At 46.7% G+C, this 19,794-nt stretch overlaps 1 protein-coding gene across 2 annotated transcripts in view; it reads left to right on the plus strand.

Moving 5' to 3' along the window:
- The window catches only part of LOC111957829 (membrane-associated phosphatidylinositol transfer protein 2-like), a 97,661-nt gene that overhangs the window by 50,217 nt on the left and 27,650 nt on the right, over window positions 1–19,794 (plus strand). For both annotated transcript variants that reach the window (XM_023978851.2, XM_070437043.1), the window contains exons 2-6: window positions 6,176–6,391; window positions 10,644–10,858; window positions 14,282–14,403; window positions 15,582–15,815; window positions 16,072–16,413. In XM_023978851.2, the coding sequence (XP_023834619.1) occupies window positions 6,314–6,391; window positions 10,644–10,858; window positions 14,282–14,403; window positions 15,582–15,815; window positions 16,072–16,413 (991 nt within the window). In that variant the 5' untranslated portion in view covers window positions 6,176–6,313. The remainder of the gene's footprint in view (window positions 1–6,175; window positions 6,392–10,643; window positions 10,859–14,281; window positions 14,404–15,581; window positions 15,816–16,071; window positions 16,414–19,794) is intronic.

Consider the following 19,794-nt stretch of genomic DNA (forward strand, 5'->3'; position numbering starts at 1 on the left):
TGATGAAACAACGACCCCAAGGACAACGACCCTAAGCACACAGCCAGGACAACGCAGGAGTGGCTTCGAGACAGGTGTCGGAATGTCCTTGAGTGGCCCAGCCAGAGCCCGGACTTCAACCCAATGTAACATCTCTGGAGAGACCTGAAAATAGCTGTGCAGTGACACTCCCCATCCAACCTGACAGAGCTTGAGAGGATCTGCAGGGAAGAATGGGAGAAACTCCCCAAATGCAGGTCTGCCAAGCTTGTAGCATCAAGTCTGTAATCGCTGCCAAAGGTGCTTCAACAAAGTACAGAGTAAAAAGTCTGAATGTGATATTTCAGTATTTGTTTTGTACATTTGCAAAACTGTTTTTGCTTTGTCATTATGGGGTATTGTGTGTATGTTGGTCAGGGAATTTTTTTTATCCATATAAAATAGGTCTTTAATGTAACAAAATTTGGGAAAAGTAAAGTGTGTGAATACTTCCCGAATGCACTGTATACAGGTTACCAGAACCGGGTTGATGGGGTACAAGGTAATTGAGGTAGATATGTACATATAGGTAGGGGTAAAGTGATTAGGCAACAGAATAGATAATAACAGTAGCAACAGTGTATGTGATTAATCAAAAGGGTAAATGCAGATAGTCCTGGTATCTATTTGGTGAACTTTTTAGTAGTCTTATGGCTTGGGGGTAGAAAGTGTTCAGGGTCCTGTTGGTTCCAGACTTGGTGCATCGGTATTGCTTCCCGTGCGGTAGCAGAGAGAACAGTCTATGACTTGGGTGGCTGGAGTCTTTGACAATTTTTAGGGCCTTCCTTTGACCCCGTCTGGTATAGAGGTCCTGGATGGCAGGGAGCTCGTCCGCTCTATCCTCTGTAGCTCCTTGCAGTCGGATGCCTAGTAGTTGCCATACCAAGCGTTGAGAGAGCCAGTCAAGATACTTTCAATGGTGCAACTGTATCCCTTTTTGATGATCTGAGGGCTCATGCTAAATGTTTTCAGCCTCCTGAGGGGGAAGAGGCATTGTCATGCCTTCTTCACGACTGTGTTGGTGTGTGTGTGGACCATATTAATTCCTTTGTGATGTGAACACCTAGGAACTTGAAGCTCTCAACCCGCTCCTCTACAGCCTCGTCAATGTGAATAGGGGCGTGCTCAGCCCTCCGTTTCCTGTAGTTCACGATCAGCTCCTGTCTTGCTGACGTTGAGGGAGAGGTTGTTGTCCTGGCACCCCGCTGCCAGGTCACTGACACAGGGCTGTGGTCATAACATTTTGTCAGATGGTTATTGTCTAATAAATCAATTTAATATACACCATCACAATAAATCCATTCTTTATTTTAGGCAAGTCTAAAGAAACATTATGATAGGAAGAAAATGTATTTCAGAAGAACAGAATATTAAAAATATTAAAAATATTAAAAGCAGCGCGAACCACTGCTTTTAACCAGGGCAAGGTGACCGGAAGCATGACCGAATACAAACAGTGTAGCTATTCTCTCCGCAAGGCAATCAAACAGGCTAAGTCCCAGTACAGAGACAAAATCGAGTCGCAATTCAACAGCTCAGACACAAGAGGTATGTGGCAGGGTCTACAGTCAATCACGGATTACAAAAAGAAAACCAGCCCCGTCGCGACCAGGATGTCTTGCTCCCAGACAGCTAAACAACTTTTTTGCCCGCTTTGAGACAATTACAGTTGCCACTGACACGGCCCCCTACCAAAACACTGCGGGCTCTCCTTCACTGCCAGCCGAGGTGAGTAAAACATTTTAAACGTGTTAACCCTCGCGCAAGGCTGCAGGCCCAGACGGCATTCCCAGCCGCGTCCCTCAGAGCATGCGCAGACCCAGCTGGCTGGTGTGTTTACGGACATATTTCAATCAATCCTTATCCCAGTCTGCTGTTCCCACATGCTTCAAGAGCCACCATTTTCCTCGTCCCAAGAAAGCTAAGGTAACTGAGCTAAACGACTACCGCCCCGTAGCACTCACTTCCGTCATCATGAAGTGCTTTGAGAGACTAGTCAAGGCACCATATCACCTCCACCCTACCGGACACCCTAGACCCACTCCAATTTGCTTACCGACCCAATAGGTCCACAGACGACGCAATCGCAACCACACTGCACACTGCCCTAACCCATTCTGGACAAGAGAATACCCATGTGAAATGCTGTCATCGATTACAGCTCAGCATTTAACACCATAGTACCCTCCAAACTCGTCATCAAGCTCGAGACCCCTGGGTCTCGACCCCGCCCTGTGCAAACTGGGTCCTGGACTTGCCTGACGGCCGCCCCCCAGTGGTGAGGGTAGGTAACAAACATCTCCACCCCGCTGATCCTCAACACTGGGGCCCCACCAAGGTGCGTTCTGAGCCCTCTCCTGTACTCCCTGTTCACCCACGACTGCGTGGCCCATGCACGCCTCCACTCAATCATCAAAGTTTGCGGATGACATCTAACAGTGGTAGGCTTTGCATTACCAAACAACGATCCGAGACGGCCTACAGGAGAGGTGAAGGGCCCCTCGGAGTTCGGTGTCAGGAAAATACCTCACACTACAACCGGTCAACAAAACAAAGGAGATTGATTGTGGACTTCAGAAACAGCAGAGGGAGCCACCCCCGTATCCCACATCGACGTTGGTCAGTAGTGAGAAGGTGGAAAGTTTTAAGGTCCTCGCGTGTACCACATCCACGGACCAAATTCGAATTGTCCACCCACACAGACAGGTCTGTGAAGAAGGCCGCAGCAGCGCCTCTTCACCTCAGGCAGGCGTGAAGAAATACTCGGACTCTGTCACCAAAAGCACGCACAAAACTTCCTACAGATGCGCACAATCAGAGAGCATCCTGTACGTGCTGGTATCAGCCTGGTACGGCAAAACTGCCTCCGCCCACAAACCGTAAAGCTCTTCCAGAGGTAGTGAGGCTTGCCAGAACGCATCACCCGGGCGCAAACTACCTGCCCTCCCAGACACCCTACACCACCCGATTTCACAGGAAGGCCACTAAAGATCATCAAGGACCAACAACCCACCCAAAGCACCTGCCTGTTCCACCCGCGCTATCAGTCCAGACAGCGAGGTCATACAGGTGCATCAAAGCAGGGACCGATGAGACTGAAAAAACAGCTATCTATCTCAAGCCATCAGACTGTTTTAAACAGCCACCACTAACATTTAGCGGCCGCTGTCAACACATACTGAACTTCAACTCCAGCCACTTTAAATGGGAAATTATGGAAAATTATGCTAAAAACTGTACCACTAGCCACTCAAACAATGCCCACTTAATATAATGTTTACCATACCTACATTACCCATCTCATACTGTATATACCTGTACTCTATATCATCTACTGCATCTTGCCATCTTATGTAATACACATGTACCACTAGCCACTTTAAACTATCCACTTTATGTTTACATCACCCTACATACTATCTTCATATGTATATACCGTACTCTATACCATCTACTGCATCTTGCCATGCCGTTCTGTACCACCACTCATTCATAATCTTTATATGTACATATTCTTTATCCCTTTACACTTGTGTTGTGGTGTGTAAGTAGTTGTGGAATTGTTAGGTTAGATTACTTGTTGGTATTACTGCATTGTCGGAACTAGAAGCACAAGCATTTCGCTACACTCGCATTAACATCTGCTAACCATGTGTATGTGACTAATAAAATTTGATTTGATTTGATTTGATTTGAATATGAGTTGGCTTACTGTATGTTATCTGGCTATAGGCTGTACGCTTGTTCATTTAGAAGACAAGATATGCTTAGAAGTCTGGTACCATTATTTTATATTATATGATTTTATAGTAAGAAGAATATAATTGAACTTAGCTGAATAAAATAGAAAGGATATTTTTCCCATTCTGGAGCGAGTGCGTATATGAAGTGGCTATGTTGAGTGTAAAAGTGATCATTTGAAACAGGTCCTATATGTTAGTTTTATAGTTATTTGGCAACCAGTTGTGAATGATACAAACCTTAGAATGTCTTAGAAATGAAAACATATGCATATGCATATAGGCTATCGATGATTTGAGAAAATTGCAAAGAAATCTTGCGATCTGTTCCTTGCCTCAGGCTGCACACACTGTTCTTTCATCAAGTGATCATATTTTCACCCATCAGACTATTCTCAATTTAATATTGTCTTTACTAATATGTCAAATTAGTTTAGATTTAGAATGGCCCGTTATCAAATGGGCAGAAACAGGGGCAGGGGAAATAAGACATGTCATCAGTATTCACTGGAATAGCGAATGTAGGCCGCTTTCCCACTGGCTCGTTTTTCAATCGGCTACTCCGGTTATTTCACTCCATGCATCAACCACTGTTTGAGGAGCATGCAGCCTCTATTCCTCCAAACTCTGTATGCCATGGGCTCTCCAACCCTGTTTCTGCAGATACCCAGTGCTTTATTTGGGAAACCAAGTGAAATCTGTTTGGGACCATTAATAGTAACATGTTACACAACAAAACACATTTAATTCAACTGTTGATGCACTGGAAGAGGGACAATAGAGCCCTGAGTACCAGGCTATTAGCGACCTAATGGTCGTGAGCTGGGCACTACCATAGTTAGATGGGATGGCTGGGAGCCATATACGACCACAGTTTCTGCTATTGGGGGGAGCGTTATGGTTACGCAATGCTGGGGTAATCAGTAGTGGATGCTCTGCGTTCTCTCCCCAGGTTAGGCCTCAGGAGAATGGGGAAATGGGATTGGATCAGTGGAAACAATCTAAAGGCTGGTTTACAGTCAGTCTATCGACATTTTTGTAGACAATTGTCATAACGACATCATGAACATTCTATTGTAGTCCGACATCAAACTTGTATTTATAAAAAAGCATAAAGACAAAACAACAGCTTCTGCATGACATCAGTAGCCTGGTGCTCCAAATAGCATACTTTCTCTATTTTAACACCAATAAACATATATGTTTGGACATTTATAAGTGAATGTGAACAAGGGACAATGTGCAAATGTACAAAGTTTTGATGCATGCAGTACTGGCTCTTCAGCAGCATGTCTACATGCTGTGTCTGTGTGGAGTCTGGGGTCACTAAGGCAATGGGCCTGCCTGCTCTGCTTTTTGAAAAATCAAGTAAATCAAAATAGCAGTGGCAGCTGTACAAATAACTCATCCAAAGGGCTTTTCTTCCAAACAAGGTACCGCCACGTCATCTTATTAATTCAACCACTAGCAAGTTAAACTAGGGCTCGTGTTAATGCATAATGCTGCGTTTTTTATGCAGGAAAAAAAAATAAAACGTATAAGAAATATCTTGCTGCGTTTTGTAAACACATCTAAAATGCTTCTTATTGTGATTTCTGCTCGGCATCAGACTCCTTCTGTGCATCAGTTGCACTTCTTCACTGGGATGAAAATTCAGGAACGGGAGTTCTATCAGCAGACAGCGCTCCCACTGATGTGGAGCTTCTTTTCTCTGGTGCTGTTCTCAGTGTAGCCAGCCTATTTTTCTCAGGTAAAATGCAAGATTAACTTTAAGCAAAACATTAGGAAATGTAGCTGGCTACATTCTTTCTATGATAGGCCTAAACATTATGATGGCCATACATCGTTTTTGCAAAAAATACCTTGCTTTTCCATTTTAAGCTCATTTACTTGTGTGACTGCCAGCCAAATAGCATTGCACTTCTGTTTTCATCTGATGAAAATGACACTGTTTTATGCCGAATGTGTTGCACTATAGTTACACCTCCCTGATCATTTTATTGAAGCAAAAAAACACTGTTGACTTTCAATATAAAATGCAACCTCTGTCAATACACAGCTGGACACACCTGCTCCTGTTTCTCCTGTTGTGACATTTACAAACAAACACGTGACTGGCTCAGCTGTGCTGGGGAACTAAGTAAGCTTCATAATGTAAAATAATGTGACAGGTGAAATAAGAACGTGATCTGCTTTATCCCCTAATGCATTGCACAAGTTGACTGCAGGTATTTACTTAAAAAATTGCTACACATATTAAATGGTATTGAAAAACTTCAAAGAAAGTTTTGATGGTATTGAAAGAGCATCATGTGGCTATTTCCAAATACCCCGGTATACGGTATATACGGTATACCGCACAAGCCTACTTTAACTGTTCAGCGATCTTACCATTATGTCTCTCTTCTCATCCACAGGCAACATCGATGAGGACGCAGCAGTGAACTGACGAGTCACACATAGAAACCCCCCAGTCCCTCCCACCACCAGCCCCCCTCCCCTCCCTCTGTCCCTCTCCCCTTTTCCTGGCCCCTCTCCCCCACCCCAGACTCACCATGCTGATCAAGGAGTACCGGATCCCAATGCCAATGAGCGTGGACGAGTACCGCATCGCCCAGCTCTACATGATCCAGGTGAGGCCAACAGACACACGCTCCACCTGTAACTCCTGACCCCTCACCTCCAGGACAACACCTCCACCCCAGAGTTCAATAGAACACTCACTGGACAACAAATCTGTCGTGGAGTGGAGGGAGAGGTTTTGTAATACAGGGGATTTTCTACCGCGGTTGGTCATTAAAGTGCTCAATTATAAATTGATTGGTCACACAGTGTTTAATGTTGGGATACAGCCGGGTTCCCAAACTGGTGGCCCGCGCTGAAAAATGTTGTACCCCAAAGTTTTCTGAGCAAAAATAAATAAGTAATAACTTTTTGGGTGGTTTAATTTTCTTTGTTTGACATAAAATACTGTAAAAACACCAGGAAATCAACTCTAAGTGATTTTCATTTAAGAAATCTGTTCCCAAGTATTCCCGCACATAATAGAGAGACACGTGATCGTATTCAAATGTAAGCAAGGTTTTAAAATATTTTTTTAGTCAACAAATGATTTGTTATTTTGTTCCGGCCCCCGACCATCCACTCAAGTTAAGTCGTCCCGCGGCTGAATCTAGTTGCAATAGGAGCTGTGTACTGATGGATTATCTCTACTTTAACTCTCTGAGGCTCCCTCCCTCCCTCCCTCAGCTGGGTGTGTGTTTTGTCCAGGGAGGGAGGGGTACTCTGCTACTCTCTTACAGCAGGCAGAAACTGCTGTGACGTGAAAGCCGCCAGTCTGAAGCTGCTAGGAAAGACCATACTCCCCCGGGAGGAATGTCTCTAATGGATTCATTTGTTCTGTTGTTTATTTAGACGCCAGAAACATTTTGCTTGTAGGCACTAGGTAGGGATGATGAAGAAGCTGCTAACACAGGATATTGAGAATCTCAATCAACACTCCTCTGAATTATCTTATGTCTACTATTCAGGCTGATTTAACTGCAGCTGTTCCTACTTAGCTGCATTACATGTAGCCAGCCCAGCCCTCTTCCCCTGCCTACCACTGTACACTAAATACAGTTTGTACAGTTTGCATTATCCTCGGGTGTACAGCACTGGCCACTAATCCGGTTGAGCTGCATTTCCTTCTAAATGGGTTTGAACATGGTCATGTGAACAGACATGCCCCAAGGCAGTCATAAAAGTTGTGTCCCTGCCTCTTTAGTGCTTTGTCAGTACTGTATTAAGGGTGTTGGGTACTGTATGGACTTGTACTAGCCCGTTTTAATAGAACTGGATCAGAGGAAGGGCTTTGACACTAGAAGGAAGAGGGGCTGATCAGTCATTTCCACAATTGGGGTTGAGCTCCAGAGCCATTGATTCTGGCCCAGTTCCATAGGTACTTGTGAACCTCAGCAAAGTGAACAGAGGGAGAATCCAAAAGGATAGAGTGTTTACAAGCAGGCTGAGGCAGGCAAGGGAGGAAGGATGGTGTTAAATTGACCTGTTGGATTAGTGACCCATAGTTACTTTCCCCTTTTCCACCTTTTCAGGTCGCACAGCAAAATATTTAGGCGCATATACGAGTAAAATGGTCACACTGTATAGCACTGTTACCATGGCAACCATGACGTCAGCAGCATGCCGGCAGGTTTTGTTAGAGAGAGAGAGAGAGCATGTGAGAGAGGCGAAGAAACGGTGAGGAGAAGAAACCGAGAGCGTGAGGGGAAGAGTTAGAGATGGAGCGGAAGAGGGGAGGGTAGAAACAGAGAGGGAAATATGTTTTAGGGAGAGTAGGAGAGGCAGGGTGTGGATGGATACCCTGTCTTCATTACTGCATGTTACCAGGGCAACCCCAGGCAGAATTCCTGCCCCTGATTTATCCCCAGTGTAACCATGGTGGCTCAAGCTTGGACCTCTCAGCGTATGACCTTTGCTTTAAGAACTCATGAGGAGAGAGGCCAGGAATACTGGGAAAAATGGGTTTTGTACTTCAAAATGATCTAATTCAAAGATGATGAACGTATGATGTGTGCTGTACCTGCCAGACCTTTTTTGTTGTTCTTTAACTGTATTTGTATTATCTTTGTGTTCTTCAATAAAAACATAGAAAAAAAAGAAAAAAATACCCTGAGCCTCTCAGTACAATGAAGAGCTTCTCTGTACTGTAAGATTGTCTTCACTCCAGCAGGCCAGACTCCTCCTGACTCCATGTTCCACACTGCTGTCTCTTGTTTACCTTTAAACCTTATCATGCTGCCTCCTAAATTGATAGTTAATTGTCAATGTATTATCGCGACTGTGATTTGCAAAGATATCACAAACGCAGGGTGTAAGTTAAATTAAGTGGGCACTTTCTCTCTCACTCTCTCCCTCCCCTTCCAGCATTTATTCACCACCCACCATTTTGTTCTTCCAGTTTCCCTGATCGGATGTCATGAGGGTTATGCCAGTCAATACAGCCAGCCAGGTAGTTATGAGGAAGCTGAACAGATAGATTACAGACAGACTGTCCTCTATATTTAGTCCTTCCTGAATAACTTCATGTAATGTAGCTTCCTTTCTGAATGTAATTTATCCTTTAGTAACCATACCTCTCTCGGTCAGTTTGGGTTTAACTCCTGGAAACATGTCAAACCAATGAGGAAAGAGACATAAATAGAAATAGCAATGGAATGCCCCTGCCTGCATTCCCTTTCTCTTCACCTTTTTTTCAGTTTTGTTTGGAGACCCTTTATGGTTTGCACACAGATCCAAGCAAAACATTAGGCCTATTCCCTAAGGGGAGGGCTGAGCCGTGGCCTGGGATTTTTAATCTTCCTGATGGTTTCTTGTGAGCTGCAGAGCACCAAGAGCCAGCCTCTGGCAGGAGGTTAGGATTGATACTGGCCAGTGGCACCCGGGCTTGCAGGCCACAGGCACCTGTCAGCAGGATAATAAAGTGCCTTACATGTGTGTGGGTGTGCGTTTCTGTGTGTGGGTGTGTACAAACTACAGTATGTTTGTGTAAGCGTCTGGCTGTGTCTATATATGGGCGTGCGTGTGTGTGGCTATGCGCACATAGGCCTATACTGTATGCGTTGCAGAGTGTTTTTGAGCATCTGCTTGTGTTTGTGTGTATATTTGTGTGTGTGTGTGTATTGTGTGCTTCTGCAGTCAGTCAGTCAGTGTCTGTGCTGTGTCTGAGGAGCTTTGTCCGGCTGTTGAGAGCAGGGTAGGTGGCTAATGAACAACCTGTCAAAGGTAATGGGGGCTGGAGGGGTGGATGCCTCGCCGCACACATCTCATCTCCCCACTACCCCACTGATTCACTGCCTGCTGTCCTGTTCTCCCTCTCCCTACTGTTGTCCCTCTCCCTCCTGTTGTCCCTCTCCCTCCTGTTGTCCCTCTCCCTCCTAGAGCATTATGTAAAAGCTGGTAGTAGCTAAGGTATTACATGCACATGTAATATTGACTCGCTGATATTAACTTAGACTGTCTGGGAACGTCATACTGTAGTCCTTGCCCTTACCCTCACGTTTTCACCATCCTCAGCACTTGGACTCTGTTCCCTAGTGTACCTTTAGCACGCCTGTTTGCCTTGTTTCTACATCAGCAGGAAGCCTCTCCCTGGTGGATCCCACTGCGTGATGTTTGAAAAGTAAAGTCATCAAACCATTAAGTCCCCTATGACGTCTCCTTCCAGCCCCCTCCCCTCCCCCATTACTGTGGTGTACATGGAATGTAAATATGGGAAAGGTGTGTTTCACTGAGCTGGATCGGCAGCTCTCCTGACTTAGCAGTGTAGGTCAACAGCATGTCTTGGTGATTCACCTATTCTGTTGAAGCTAAATGACAACATCCTCTGTGTTTAAATTCATAAAAATAACATTTGTTTTGGTTTTTAAATCAAATTTTATTTGTCACATGCGCCGTGAAATGCTTACTTACAAGCCCTTAACCAACAATGCAGTTTTAAGAAAAATGCGTTTTAAGAAAGTATTGAAATAGACAAACAAATTATAAAAAAGCAACAATAAAATAACAGTAACTAGGCTATATACAGCGGGTACCGGTACAGAGTCAATGTGCTGGGGCATAGGTTAGTTGAGGTAATTGAGATAATATGTACATGTAGGTAAAGTGACTATGCACAGATAATAAACAAAGAGTAGCAGCAGCATAAAAATGGGTGTGTGTGGGGGGTCAATGCAGATAATCCAGGTAGCCATTTTCTTGACTTGTTTCTGTCTTCACATCAGGGTGCTTCACCTGACCTCCCTTGTTTAACCTCGTTTCAGTCCTCAGTTGATCTTTGACCTATGCTGCCTCACCTAACCCATAACTGTATTGTGATCTGAACAGAAAAAGAGTCGGGATGAGACCTGTGGCGAGGGCAGCGGAGTGGAGATCTTGGAGAACAAGCCGTATGAGAACGGCCCAGGGGGAATCGGACAGTACACCCACAAGGTTTACCATATCGGCATGCACATCCCCAGCTGGTTCTGCTCCATCCTGCCCAAGGCAGCGCTCCGGGTGGAGGAGGAGTCCTGGAACGCCTACCCCTATACCCGCACAAGGTGTGAGACTATTGCCCCCTTCAGGAGTAACCACCCTTACACCACCCTTCAGGAGTACCACCCTTAACCCCCCCCCCCAACACACAGGAGTACCACCCTCACACCCCCCTTCAGGGTACCACCCTTACACCCCCCCATACAGGAGTACCACCCTTATACCCCCCAACACAGGAGAACCCCCGTACACCCCCAGACACAGGAGAACCACCCTTAACCCCCCACCACAGGAGTAACACCCTTACCAACCCCCCACACACAGGAGACCCACCCTTACACCCCCCCACACCAGGAGAAACACCCTTACACCCCCCACACACACAGGAGTACCACCCTTACACCCCCCACCCACACAGGAGACCACCCTTACACCCCCCCACACACACACAGGAGAACCACCCTTACACCCCCCCACAACACAGGAGAACCACCCTTACACCCCCACACACAGGAGTACCACCTTACACCCCCACACACAGGAAGAACCACCCTTACACCCCCCCCCCCCAACACGGAGAACCACCCTTACACCCCCCACACACACAGGAGTACCCACCTTACACCCCCCCCCCCCACACAGGAGAACCACCCTTACACCCCCCACACAACAGGAGAACCACCCTTACCCCCCCCACACACAAGAGAACCACCTTACACCCCCCCCCCCACACACAGGAGAACCACCCTTACACCCCCCACACACAGGAGTACCACCCTTACACCCCCCCACACAGGAGAACCACCCTTACACCCCCCCCACCACAGGGAGAACCACCCTTCACACCCCCACACACAGGAGTACCACCCTTACACCCCCCCACAGGAGTACCACCCTTACACCCCTCCCCACACAGGAGTACCACCCTTACACCCCACCCCCTTCAGGAGTACCACCCTTACACCCCTCCCCACACAGGAGTACCACCCTTACACCAACCCCCACACACAGGAGAACCACCCTTACACCCCCCACACACAGGAGAACCACCCTTACACCCCCCCCCCCCACACACAGGAGAACCACCCTTAACACCCCCTTCAGGAGTACCACCCTTAACCCCCCACACAGGAGTACCACCCTTACACCCCCCTTCAGGAGTACCACCCTTAACACCCACCCCTTCAGGAGTACCACCCTTACACCCCTCCCCACACAGGAGTACCACCCTTACATCACCCCCCACACACAGGAGAACACCCTTACACCCCCCCCACACACACAGGAGTACCACCCTTACACCCCCCTTCAGGAGTACCACCCTTACACCCCCCCTTCAGGAGTACCAACCTTATACCCCCACACACAGGAGAACAACCCTTACACCCCCCACACACAGGAGAACCACCCGTACACCCCCCACACACAGGAGTACCACCCTTACACCCCCCCCCCACACACACAGGAGAACCACCCTTACACCCCCCACGCACAGGAGAACCACCCTTACACCCCCCACACACAGGATACCACCCTTACACCCCCCACACACAGAGAGAACCACCCTTACACCCCCCCTTCAGGAGTTCCACCCTTACACCCCCCCACACAGGAGAACCACCCTTACACCCCCCCCCCCCACCCACACACAGGAGTACCACCCTTACACACCCCCACACAGGAGAACCACCCTTAACCCCCCCCCCCCCCCTTCAGGAGTACCACCCTTACACCCCTCCCCACACAGGAGTACACACCTTACACCCCCCCCCACACACAGGAGAACCACCCTTACACCCCCACACACAGGAGTACCACCCTTACACCCCCCTTCAGGAGTACCACCCTTACACCCCCCCCCCCCCCCCAACACACACAGGAGAACCACCCTTACACCCCCACGCACAGGAGAACCACCCTTACACCCCCCCACACACAGGATAACCACCCTTACACCCCCCACACACAGGAAAACCACCCTTACACCCCCCCTTCAGGAGTACCACCCTTACACCACCCCCACACAGGAGAACCACCCTTACACCCCCCCCACACACAGGAGTACCACCCTTACACCCCCCACACAGGAGAACCACCCTTACACCCCCCTCTTCAGGAGTACCACCCTTACAACCCTCCCCACACAGGAGTACCACCCTTACACCCCCCCCCACACACAGGAGAACCACCTTACACCCCACACACAGGAGTACCACCCTTACACCCCCTTCAGGAGTTCCACCCTTACACCCCCCCTTCAGGAGTACCAACCTTATACCCCCCACACACAGGAGAACAACCCTTACACCCCCCCCCCCACACACAGGAGAACCACCCTTACACCCCCCACACACAGGAGAACCACCCTTACACCCCCCACCCACACACACAGGAGAACCACCCTTACACCCCCCCCACACACACAGGAGAACCATCCTTACACCCCCCACACACAGAAGAACCACCCTTACACCCCCCCCCCCCCCCACACACACAGGATAACCACCTTACACACCCCCCACACACAGGAGAACCACCCTTACACCCCCCCTTCAGGAGTACCACCCTTACACCCCCCCCACACAGGAGAACCACCCTTATACAGCAGCCCCTACAGTACAGTTGGTGAGACCGTTTACTCTAAGCTTATACCCATGCCCATAGTTTGAGCTGTCTGATGGGTTGTTCTCAACATCAAATCTTATCCATAATGGAGTGATTGTTTATCCAATCTGCCCCTTCAGGAAAATACTTAGCCAAGTAAAGAGCCAAGCAAAGCTAAAAGATTCCAGAGCAGTTATCAGAACACTGCAGAGCGTGCTAACCAAGACATGGGCAGTCATCCAGTCAGCAGCTCTGCTAGCCAGCCTATCGTTAGGAGTTGATGACCCCCTAGACTTAGGGTGCGTTTGTCTGTCTGGGGCCTGGGCAGAGCTACAGGCGTGAGGCTGCTGAAATGAGAAGCGCCCCTTGAAAACACTGTCAAGGTATTGATAGACTGGAGCCGTCTGCATCAAAGCAGTGACAGCAGACGACAGATGGGCTAACAGCTCTCCACCTCGCCTGGAGCCAGAGACAGAGTGTGAGGGTGAGAAAGATCTAGAGTGACAGACATAAACAAAGACGAACAGTAGTTAGCTCTTGCCAGGTAGACATTTTTTAGACTTGCCCATCATTTAGCCCAGAACCTACTAAATAACAGAGACATCGGCAGGTAGCATAGCGGTTAAGAGCATTGAGCCAGTAAGTGAAAGGACGCTGATTCAAATCCCATAGACGACTAGGTGAAAAATCTGTCTGTGCTCTTGAGCAAGGCACTTAACCCTAATTGCTCCTGTAAGTTGCTCTGGATAAGAGCGCCTGCTAAATTACTGAAATGTTTCCACCATACACAAAGTATTTTTCTGTGGGGATATACTGTGTCCAGGTCAACATATTGTGCTTATTTATTACAGACGCCTCTCAGCTTACTCTCCTCTCTCCTCCAGGTATACATGTCCCTTTGTTGAGAAGTTCTCCATTGACATTGAGACGTACTACAAGCCAGACACAGGAAACCAGCCAGACGTCTTCAACATGTCCCCAGCCGAGAAGAGGCTAAGGACTCTGGGTAAGGTGGTGCCAGTATGGGACAAATAGGGGGATATTAGAAGGACAATAGAGCCTCAGACCACATTGACAGCACTGTTAGATGATGGTGATGATTTCTCCTCACTATGGACAACTTTCAACTACCTGCAGCAGTAAAGTCAAAATGACAGGTCTAGGTTAGTGGTCTTGTTTGAATAGCCATGGTTATTGTTAAGGGCTTCCTGATGCATGACCTCCACCAGAGTTAGAATGAAGCTCCTGGGCTCACACAGCAGCCAGTAGAGTAGAGGCCCACTGGTGGCCGTTTGCTTCCACTTTTTTCCACATTTTGTTGTGTTACAGTCTGAATTTAAATTGGATTAAATTGTGATTTTGTGTTACTGGCGTAAACAAAATACCCCATAATGTCAAAGTTGAATAATGTTCTTTTATTTTTACAAATTAAAAAAATTAAGCTTAAATGTCTTGTCAAGTATTCAAACCCTTTGTTATCACAAGCCTAAGTAAGTTCAGGATTCTAACATGTATTGACTCAGGGGGCTGAATACTTATGTAATCAAGATGTATTAGTGTTTTATATAAGAAGCAGTGCGGCTTGGTTGGGTTGTGTTTCAGAGGATGCACGGCTCTCGACCTTCGCCTCTCCCGAGTCCGTACGGGAGTTTCAGCGATGAGACAAGACTGTAACCACCAATTGGATACCACGAAATTGGGAGAAAAAGGGGTAAAAAAAAAAAAAGAACTACTGAATTTATTTAAGCACCATAGATCACAGCGGGACGAAACCCAAACGCTGTTGTGCTCAAAATATATCTTCATAAACAAAAAGGCACAGGGCGAACCCAAAGTGCAAAATATAAAGTACTCAGGAAATAGTAGGAGAGATTCCTCTCAGTAAAACAAGTAACATTTACAATGGCCGACAAAGACAAATGGCAGAGGGAGTATATATACAGTGATAGAGTGGGGATTGGAACCAGGTGTGTGTAATGATGACGAGATAAGTCCGGGGTTGATGAGTGAAGGGCGTTTGCCAGCAGTAGGTTCAGCAGGAACTAGAAAGCCTGCGACGCCGAACGCCTGAGCTGGACAGGAGGGGGAGCCAAAGCGAAGGCTGGTTTGACAGATGTGAATACTTTCTGAAGGCACCTTAAATGTTATTTGTGGCACATGTTGAAGTCAGACTCTCTCTTGCAGACCCCATCGACATTGTCAAAGATCCCATCACTCCACATGAGTACTTACAAGAGGAGGACCCTCGAATCTACAGGTCAGACAAGACCAAGAGAGGGCCTCTGCAGGAGGACTGGATCGAGGAGTACAACAACAACCCGGGGAAGACGCCCATCATGTGTGCTTACAAACTGTGCAAGGTGGAGTTCCGCTACTGGGGCATGCAGTCCAAGATTGAGCGCTTCATCCATGATGTAGGTGCGTATGAGATGGGATGAGCCATTGGAAGAGTAGTTTGAACAATACCTTAATATATCCCTGCTCGGTGCGGGCAATATGAGTGCTTGGTCCAAGGAGCAGTAGTGTTTCCATACTACAGGCATGCTGCTGCTGACTAGTTTAGCTAGTAAACGTCAGCTGACATCGTGTCAAGATGTTAGAGGTGGCGGCCTGATGGGATGCCCTGATGTTTTCTAGTGCTGTCTGTCCAAACTCTCTCCCTCCCCTTTCCCAGGGCTGAGGAAGGTGATGGTGCGGGCCCACCGGCAGGCCTGGTGCTGGCAGGACGAGTGGTACGGCCTGACCATCGAGGACATCAGGCAGCTGGAGCTGGAGACCCAGTTGGCCCTGGCCCAGAAGATGGCCCATTTCAGCCAGGCAGAGGAGGCCACCGAGGCCAATGGAGCTGTTTCATCCCCAGACAAGAATCAGGAGGTCAAAGATACCATCAACTCTTTAGAAGCTGAGGAGGTGGTCAGTGCAGGGGGCGGGGGAGACACTCTCCAAACAAAACGAGCAGGGCTCACCAAGCAGTGGTCCACCTCCTCGCGATCCTCCCGCTCATCAAAGAGAGGAGGTGAGATGTTTGAGCTCAATCGTCTGTATCTGTGTGGAGGTATTGGACTGTTTGTTAAGTTCATGTTTTAAGTATCCCTATATTCCTGTTATTACGGGGCTATCACAGAGTGCGCATGCGCATGAAGTCTTGTCGTTGATGGACCTGGCCTTGAGTGTAATGGCTACTTGTAGTGTGTTCATATAGTATAGTAAACTTTGTTAAACTGGAACCTTGTCGTTGTGTCATTTCGAGTTAACATTGGTAGCAGAGGATGGTTTCTAACTACAATGTGCCACCTCGCTTCGACGAGAAGAGGTCGTACGAAAGTTGGAAAAATGAACTTGGAATCTGGACACGCGTTACTAATCTGGACGCGAAAAAGCAAGCACTTGCGGTGGTATTATCGCTCGAGGGAAGAGCGAGAGATACAGCACTGRAAATATCCGTTGWGGATTTGAACAAGGATGACGGTATGGGAACTTTGATCACAGCACTGGATTCTGKATTTCTTAAAGAAGAGAAAGACCGTGCCTACGAGGCATATTCAAACTTTGACAGTGTTACGAGAGATATTTCGGTTGCAATGACGGACTACATCATTGATTTCGAACAGAGGTACAATAGAATGCGCAAGTACGACATGGTTCTCCTGGATGCAGTGTTAGCGTTCAAGTTGCTAGACACTGCCTGTCTAGATGGTACGGAGAAACAGTTGGCTTTGACTGCTTGTATTGTGCTGACTTTTGCAAATATGAAGTCGGCACAAAAAATAATTTTTGGTGAAAAGACGTCTGTCGCGCCAATAACAGCAAGTGAGTGACGCAGCATATTACACGGAGCAGCAGAGAAAAGGCGCCAACAAGTCACGTTCTCAAGACAACCAGAAGAGGGCGCCATTTCCCGGCACAAATCCTTTGGACAAATATGGAAGGAGATCGAAATGTGCTATTTGTCAAAGCACTTGCCATTGGGTTAAAGACTGTCCTCATAAAAATGAACAAGTTAAACTAACAGAGGAAAATGTAAACACAGAGATAGAGCAGTGTAACATTACACTGTTTTCAAATGAATCTGATACTGAGATTTTTATAGTTGAATCCTTAGGATCTGCTGTGATTGATACTGCATGTACACGGACAGTGTGTGGTGCAAAATGGCTTGATAGCTATGTCAGTGAACTAAATATGAAAGAAGTACAAAATATGATTGACACACCAAGCAAAAGAGCTTTCAAATTTGGAGATGGGAGAATTGTCCATTCTACCAAGAGAGTTAAGATACCAGCAAAAATTGGTCAGACTAAGTGTCACATTGAAACAGAGGTGGTCCCTACAGATATCCCCTTACTATTCAGCAAAGCTTCCCTCAAGAAGGCAGAGGCTGTACTAGACATAAAAAATGACAAGGCAGTGATGTTTAAACAACCAGTGACTCTTGAACTTACTACCTCAGGCCACTATTGTGTAAACATTTTAGACAAAGACATCTCAGAGTCCATGCAAAAATGAGATTCTGACTGACACAGAGCACATGGAGATTCTGACAGTCACAGAGAACATGAGCACTAAAGAAAAACACAAAGTATTGCAAAAGCTTTACAAACAGTTTGGACATGATACAGTTGACAGACTTCAGAAGTTACTCAGCAGTTCAGGGAATAATGATGATGAGAAGTACGAAACTGGAAACAAAGTGTACTACAAACGAGTTGACTGTCAAGAGTGGAAAGGACCGGGAGTAGTCATTGGTCAAGATGGTGTGGTGATATTTGTGAGGCACGAAGGCATGATTGTCAGGGTGCATCACTCAAGATTGCGGAAAGTAAATKATCAAMAAGATAGAGGGGCTGTAGCTGAGAATCAGTCTCCTAATGAAAATGACAAAAAGGACACAGTAACAGACACAAACCTACCAGATGTCACATCCAATGATATGGACACTGAAACTGACACAGGAAATGGAGCAGAGACCTTTAACCATGCAACAGGTAATACTATTGAGCGTTCAAATGAGGAAAACATTCAACAACAGCCATATGTGTTAAGAGAACATGGTTGTTCCAATCTGAAAACAGGACTAACTGTTAAATACATGGACAGAGAAAGTGGTATTCCACACACAGCAACCGTCATTGGACGAGCAGGAAAAGTAAAACACAAGAACTGGTACAACTTGCAGTACTCTGAACCAGCTACACTTTCTGGTACAACAGGGTCAGCTGACCTGTCACTTGTAGATAATATCAGAATTGAATCAATGGAAAATCGAGAAAAACAGAATGACATTCAAAATGATGATGTACTTGAAACAAAGGACGTGTCATTTGACTCAGCTAAGCTAGATGAGCTCAGTAATTGGAGGAAAAATTGAGTGTTTGAGGAAGTCAAAGACATTGGCCAAAAATGCGTCTCAACAAGGTGGGTGTGTACCCTTAAAAAATCCTTAACTGGAATAGTGCCTAAAGCACGTCTAGTGGCTAGAGGTTTTGAGGAGCTGGCTGCTAAAGAACTCCCAAAAGACTCACTGACATGCGCCTCAGAGTCACTCAGATTGCTGATGTCAGTGATCTGCCAGAAAAAATGGAAACTTAATTCCATAGACATCAAATCTGGATTTTTGCAGGGAACAGAGCTGTCAAGGGACATTCACATCCGACCTCGGCCTGAAGCTAAAAGCGAAGGAACACTGTGGAAACTAAAAAAGTGTGTGTATGGACTGGCAGATGGATCACTCTACTGGTACAACAAAGTCAAGGCAACAATGCTGAATACAGGTGGAAAAATGTCACAAGTGGATCCTGCAGTCTTCTATTGGCTTGATCAAGACTGCAATGTGACTGGAGTACTTGCCTGTCATGTTGATGACTTTATCTGGGGTGGCTCAGAGACCTTTGCTTCAACTGTGATTCCACACCTCAAAGCTGTTTTCTAGGTTGGCCGTGAGGAGCATGATCATACATTTTTGTTATGTTGGCATAGAGTTTATTACAGTTGATGGCAAAATACTGATGCAACAGGAGAGCTATATCAAGAATCTTCAACCCATCCACATGGATTCTTCAAGAGCCGTACAAAGGAATTCCCCTCTATGTGGAATTGAAGCTGATAAATTGAGGTCAAAGATAGGACAAATTTTATGGGTTGATAGACAGAGTAGACCTGATGTAATGTTTGATGTTTGCAACTTGGCATCTAACACAAAACACGCCACTGTACAAACCATTCATGAGGCAAACAAAGTTGTTCGTAATCTGAAATCACAATAAGTGATTTTAAAGTTTCAGCATGTTGGAAAAGATGACTCTTTGAAACTAGTTGTCTTCAGAGATGCTTCGCTAGGGAACCTTACAGATGGAGGCACACAAGGTGGACATCTAATCGTGTTAATGGGTGAAGGAGG

Source organism: Salvelinus sp. IW2-2015, linkage group LG33 (assembly GCF_002910315.2).
Source record: "Salvelinus sp. IW2-2015 linkage group LG33, ASM291031v2, whole genome shotgun sequence".
Taxonomy (NCBI): Eukaryota; Metazoa; Chordata; class Actinopteri; order Salmoniformes; family Salmonidae; genus Salvelinus; species Salvelinus sp. IW2-2015.